Here is a 7,120-nt window from a genome sequence, read left to right as displayed (position 1 = left end):
ATCGGATCTTGAACTTGTCCTTCAGCTTGTGGTTCAGAATATCCTGTGTATTAGAAATTTTAGGTTGACCACACTCAAAAAGTCAACAGTGAAATAAGCATACCATTTTCAGTGATAAACATGGCTTTGTTGTCATATTTATTCTTTAAATATTCTACCACTTCTCCAATGCCTCTCGGAACTACTGGCAGAACTGCAATGCCCGACTGTCACAATATTAAACAATAAAACTAGTAAAATTTAGTAAAGAACAGAATGAATGAAAAAAAAAAGGTTATGTGTGCATACTGGTTCACCAATTTGAACACCGTCACGTTCATTAGTTGTATCCAAAAAACCGCTAATTGATCGATTGGCGGTTTCGCTACAACTAGAATAAAGGCAGTCTTTTGCATAAGTAGTTGAGTAATGGTTGACTCCAATAAAGTCAATGCTGTTTGTTATAAACTTTCTTTCGGCACTCGAAAACTGTGGCAGTTGGTTTCCAAGATACTTTTGCATCTCTGAGGGATAATCACCAAATGTTAGTGGATCCAGTGCCCTGTTTTATAAAAACATAAACCTATATAAAAATCTTGATTTGACTTCAAAAAGTCAAATACCCAAATGTGCATTATTATGCATACCAGCCAATCAAGAAAGTCAAACCCCTGTTAGCAGCTTCTTGATCAAGATCACTATCTGTCAAAGGCTCATACATTGTACAATCTACAGCAATCCCAATTGACCCGTTTTGTTCATGCTGCACATACATTTCTCGAGTCAACGGATGGTCAACATATAAAAAAAAAGCCAACTTTAAAGTCAATTGATTGCCTGATAATCTCTTCTGTATATATTCACAGCCTTTCCATGTGCCAATAACATGTTATGCATAACAATTAAAGGCTCAGTGTCAGAATTGCCAGCTGCACAATCGCCAAATGGTTGTGAACAACGAGCAGGTGGATATTTTCCTTTCTGGTAGGCCATTTGTGTAAATAAATTTGGTTCATTGATAGTGATCCAATGGTTAACTCGGTCGCCAAAGTTCTTGAAACATGTTTCTGCATAATAAACATATTCTTCCCTAAAAAGAAAGCATTAAAAATGGTTAATTTTTTGTTTATATGAAATGAACAGATGAGAATCATGAAATGAATTCTTTTTAGTTACTGCATTAATGGGCTGAGCCAAGACTCGTATCGATCTTGAAGTTCTTGAGGAAAATCAAAATGGTAAATTGTTACAAATGGTTTAATTCCTGCCATTTAGTTGCAATTAGTATGTTTTAGTTTTAAGTTGAAAATTTTATATAAATATTATTTACCTCTAAGTATAAGTTCATCCAAGATTTTGTTATAGAACATAATTCCATCTGGATTAAAATCACCGAATCTTCCTCCTGATACAACGGAAGATTTTGATTAACAAACAAAAAATTTGATCCTTTGTAACATTTTATTTTAAGTTGCATATCTTACTTGGAAGAATTCTTGACCATGATATAGAAAAACGATAAGCATCTACACCAAGAGATTGTATGAGCTCAATATCTTTCTGCAACGGTTGGTTAATTAGTTTCAATAGTTTTACAGTTCAAAGTAACAATTTTGACTAAACCAATGAATTATTGAAAATTTCAATACATTTCAACAGCGACTAATTATATATATTAACTAGAGATTTGCGTATTTTTGTATAACATTTTGAAATCTATGAAGTGACACCATATACAAGACAGAATCCAAGTAAGGATCTTACAAGAAAGAGATATAAGTTATAAAATAAATCTAACCATGGGCTGCTTAGAAACGGTAAGCATCTACACCAAGAGATCGTATGAGCTCAATATCTTTCTGATATGGACAGTTAATTAATTTCAATAGTTTTACAGAACTGAAAGTAACGCTTCTATATAAATAATGAACATTCGTTATAAATTTCAACCGCGATTAATTAAAGATATTATCTAAAGATTTTCCTATTTTTGTAAAACATTATGAAGTCACATCATATATAGGACTGAATCTAAGTAAGGATCTTACAGGAAAGAGAAACAAGTTAAATAAAATTCGATAGCTTGGCAGACTTTTATCAGTATTACCTATTTATGTTTCTATATTCAATTAACGTTAAACAAGAAAACATATAAAGCAAGAAACTTTATGTTCAACAACACTAAAATTGACATGGGGACCATCTCTATGATCATGATTATCCTAAATTGACCTATTTTTAAGGGAATTGAAAGAAAAACAGAGGCAATAACATAGAGACCAGATATTGATGATAATAGTCATTGGCTACGAATCCGTTGTCACCATTTCGAATGTTGCCTACACATGAAAAAAAAACATAGAAATATAAAAATTAGGGTCGGCAACTCACACGACTCAAAACATGCCCGGACACGACACGAAAAAAAAGGTTTCAGGTCGCCTGCCACGACCCGTTTTCTTAAACAGGTCAACCCGAACATGACCCGTTTAAAAAGTGAGTCAACCTGAACACGACTCGTACAAAAGTGGTTGACCCGTTAACCCGTTTAAGAGTTTTTAAAGAAGTTAATATTTTGATTTCAAAGATGAAAGTGCTAAATTTTAAAGTTAAATATTTGAGATCAAAGAAGTTAGTATATAGCTTTATCTATTCTTCAGTGCAACAATTTTATTTTATTATTTCAAACTGGCAATTCATCATTCCCATTCGCTTATACTAATCTCGAGCTAAATAAATAAACCCAAGTTTAAAACAATTAAAATAAAACAAATCACAAAAACATTTCATATAATTCGCAGTAATAATTTTTTTTTAAATGGTTACTAAGTCACTATGTATTACTCGTATTGGTAAACAAGGATAAAACGGTTCGACCCGAAACATGACACATTTTTAAGTGAGTTGACCCGAACACCACACGGATAAATATATGGGTCGGGTTAGGATGGAAGAACTCAGCCGGACAGCCTAAAACACGTCAACCTGACACGATTTACACCCCTAACAAAAACGAATAAAAAGAAGCCTAAACTATGTAAAAACAAAGTGTTATTACCTGGGGAAAGAGAAAACACATCCCAATTATTGAGACTTTTGCCATCTTCATCATATGCACCTTCAATCTTACACGACAACACCATATAAACATGAATGAATTCATAAAACAAAATAAAACAAAAATGGAAATTGAGCAGAGCATATTGTATTACTTGGTATGCTGATGTGGCAACTCCAAAGAGAAAGTGATCTGGGAAATCTGATCTTGATATGTTTTCTCCATGAGCCAAGAACAAGAACATGAAGCAGCATAAAAGCAACCATTGGAGCTTATTATATGGAACCACAGAGTTGCAGCAAATCATGTTTTAAATGTGGGTTTTCTTTAATCTGTCCAAGATTCAGCCTGTTTGACAATTAACCCACAATCAAATCTCGAACCTTGAACGAAGGGGATTGAAAATCAGTGGCATTACTACAGGTTTTGTTTGGAGTTTTGATCCAAATTAATTATTAGTTCCTGTTTCAGTCACAGGTTGAACACAAAAAAGTTCAAAATTTCCCGAGTTCATTTTTATGAAAAAAAGACAAGGAAAAGTCTTTTTTTGGTATTTTCTTTTTCTTTTTTATTTTATTTATCATCTAAATCTTTTCAATTTGAAAATATAAAAACTCTTTTATTTTATTCATCACTAGTTTATATACCCGTGTAGAACACGAGTTAAAATAATTAAATTTATATAAATAATATCACAATATGAAATATAAAAATATTTTCAACATATAAAAAAATGTGTTCAATATGATTGAATAAATTACACAATACACACTATGAAAATAAAAAGTTGAAAATTCGTAAATCTCTAAATAATTTTTTTTGTACAATATTTATAATTTAATTTATAACCTAACCATTTATATTAAAATTAGTAATTTCATCTTGCTTTTAGTTTCAACCCTAAATATGAAACACATAGTTGACCATGTGTTAAAAGTTAAAACACTTCCTAAAAACAAATAAACCATCTAAATTGTTGAACCTTAGCTTTTACTAATATTTATTGCAAAACAAACATAAAGTGAAATTTTTTTCTTTGAAATTTGAAATTAATTATTTTATCTAAATCAACATGAAAATCCATTACATATAAACGCTTAATATTATTAACTAATACCAAATATTTATATAAAACTAAATAATATATTTATGTTGTTATTAAATTTTTTAAACCAGGGAATATTTATTAAAAAAAGAAATTAATAGATTAAGAAGAAAAAAGAATAAAATATAAAATAAAACTATTAATAAGAAAAAATATATATTTAATATGAGAGAGAGGTGGTAAAATTCTGTAAGGATCACTCATGTGTAATAACAAATAGCATTAGACTCGTGTAAAACACGTGTTAGAGTTACTATATTTATTTAAATAATAACACAATGTGAAATACAAAAAATATGTTCAAAAGATATAAATATATAATATATGGTAAAATAAATTACACATTACACAAATGGAAATAAAAAGTTATTGAAAATTCATAGATTTTTAAAATCTTCTTTATTTTTTTGTATAAATTCTTCGTAACTTTATCCTTTATATTAAAATTAGTAGTTTCACTTATTTGTTTGTTTCAACTATATATAATGAAACACATAACTGATCATGTGTTAAAGCATGTTGTCTCAAAAACAAACAAATTATCTAAAGCAATTGGTTTTAATTTTAGTAATTTTCATTACAAAACAAACATAAAGTGAAAATTTCTTTCTTTTAAATTTAAAATTAATTATTTTATCTAAATCAATGTGAAAATTCTTTACTTATAAAAACTTAATATTAATACTAATTAAATATATTTATATAAAACTAAATAATATATTTGTGTTGGTATTAATTTTTTTTAAACTGGAAAATAATTATTACAAACATAATAATAGATTTAAAATAAAATATATGTAACATCCCCAAAATTTTGGTCCAAATTTAACAACTTAGTTAAGCTAAATGATCAAAATTATTCCCTAAAATAAGTGTTGGGAAAATTTAAAGAAAATAAGATCATTCTGTAAGGAAATAAATACCCCATAAATAAAGTCACATTATGTTAAGAATATATGATAAAGAAATTCCATCCCACATTGAAAGATGTAAGAAAGTGGAAGCATTCCACATGGGTATAAATAAGGAAATTGAAACCCATCCCACATGAAAAGTGGTAAAGAAATGGAAGCTTTTTATAAGGAAGAGATTTTCCATAATAATATTCTTATATGCCTAGCATGCACCCAGTGGTCCTAGCGGAGGGTGCGAAGCACCCGACGCACGCGCACGGGCTCGGGCACGGGCGATAGGCGCAATGTGGCGCTTTGATGGTCCGTGATGACTCAGGGACACGTGTCACCCTCTGGTGACACGTGGCAGCAGGGAAGGACACGTGGCAGGCCACGTGTCAACACGTGGCACCCATGCAGAAATGGTGGCTTCGCGGTACACGACGGCCAAGGAAGAGGACCCATCGCGGTACATCATCCTATAAAGGGAGGGCTCACGGCTCCTACATTCTCACACCAAAACTTTCTCTCTCTAGAAATATACTCTCTCATTACCTCGGTTTCCATGCCCCGACCCGACAATCGTCACCTCGTAATCCGTGACATACACCGACGATACCTCGAAGCGCGTGCCACCCGAAAATAACCCAACATTCTATCTCGAAGTACGTGCACGTCATGACGGACACCATATGTTGCCTTGTTTAGCGTGCCAACCTCGAAGTTCTGACAATCTAAGCACCAGTACGCGACATAGAGTAGAAGTGATGCTCGTACAAACTTAGGTATCTAACTTCGAATACCCGTGTAAGGTAAGGGTTATGACCTAAGTTATTATGGTATTATTATATGGCTTAGACCATAGTCAGGGGTATAGCCCAAACCTTGATCATAATTACGTTTACATAAGCCTTAAACATACAAAGGATTATAATAGTGTTTCTTTACAACTAAGAAACATCAGTTTTACATTCATAAGGAAATATAGTTTCTTCACGATTAAGAAACATAGCATTCGTATACAAAGAATATAGTTAAAACATTGTTTCTTCATGTGTAAGAAACATAAGATTTTACATGCATAGCAGTCAATGAATGTTTCTTCTTGAAGAAGAAACAGAACATAGATGTTTCTTCATGAAGAAGAAACTCATCATATGATTTGGTAAATAAACAGAAAGACTACGGGTCTAAATATTTTATTCAAACAAATGATCAATCAAGATTTAAAGCTATTTAAACCAGACTAAAGGTCTATAGCCGGATCAAGAGACGATCTGGATATTTATATACCTATTTTATTATAGGTCAATTAATCAGTCAGTCAATCAATCATTCATTTACAGTCAAGGTTTCAAACGAAATCACCATATCATTCAGAATATACAATCACAGGTGAATACGTTAACCTTTTCAATTAGTCAAATCATATTTATACTCAATGAGACGAACGGGAATTTGTCTTAACGAGTCAATCAAATGTCTATATGAGATTGAGTAATCTCTAAAACGTTATAATACAAAGTAGAGAATAATATCAACTCAGACCGAATACGCATGTGTCTGGATCCAAACAAAACTGTTAAAGCTCAATCAATCAATCAAAGGCAATGAAGCGGCGAGCTTAAACGGTCATGATCAGTTCTCATTTAGGGCCGTTTGGCTCGGGGAATACCGTTATGTGTGTAGGGCAGTGGTACATATACCGGAAGTAGTAATGCTTCTGCTGAGGTTGTCAAGAAAACTATGTTTGTATTGTAATCGTCATTCAAATGTTTTATAGAGTCATACGTGTTCACCAGCATTTAGCTGACGTATTTTTCCCCACATTTCAGGGAATACAGATTAGTACAGGTAACAAGACATTCATGGAGTTAGATGCTCGCAAGGTAATGATGACTTAGTTTTTAATTACTAAAATATTACAAACGGTATTTCAATAAGATTTATAAATCAAACACCGGGTATTTATTATCCGAGAAGTTTTCAAATAAATTAATATTCTATTCAACCAAAGTCTTCTGCTAAAATAACCCGCAACTCTGATGTATTTACAAAACATGTACCAACTTGTGGTCACACGCC

General features: G+C 31.8%; 1 protein-coding gene across 1 annotated transcript; it reads right to left on the bottom strand.

The window, feature by feature from the left end:
* Positions 1-5: 5 nt before the first annotated feature.
* LOC143588388 (beta-glucosidase 18-like) lies at positions 6-3,490 on the bottom strand (the record flags this gene model as incomplete). Its single annotated transcript, XM_077069402.1, has 11 exons — positions 3,192-3,490; positions 3,038-3,104; positions 2,260-2,318; positions 1,464-1,539; positions 1,310-1,384; positions 1,156-1,243; positions 817-1,069; positions 627-742; positions 289-541; positions 104-206; positions 6-43 (listed from the first exon to the last, which is right to left on the bottom strand). Coding segments are annotated over exons 1-11 (1,281 nt in total), but the record flags the coding sequence as incomplete, so codon positions are not given.
* Positions 3,491-7,120: the final 3,630 nt, after the last annotated feature.

Source organism: Bidens hawaiensis, unplaced genomic scaffold, assembly GCF_021521415.1.
Source record: "Bidens hawaiensis isolate Kalapana, Puna unplaced genomic scaffold, B.hawaiensis_p1.1 tig00036352_1, whole genome shotgun sequence".
NCBI classification, from domain to species: Eukaryota; Viridiplantae; Streptophyta; class Magnoliopsida; order Asterales; family Asteraceae; genus Bidens; species Bidens hawaiensis.
The sequence above is the reverse complement of the archived record's forward strand: the minus strand, read 5'-3'. Positions and strand labels throughout refer to the sequence as shown.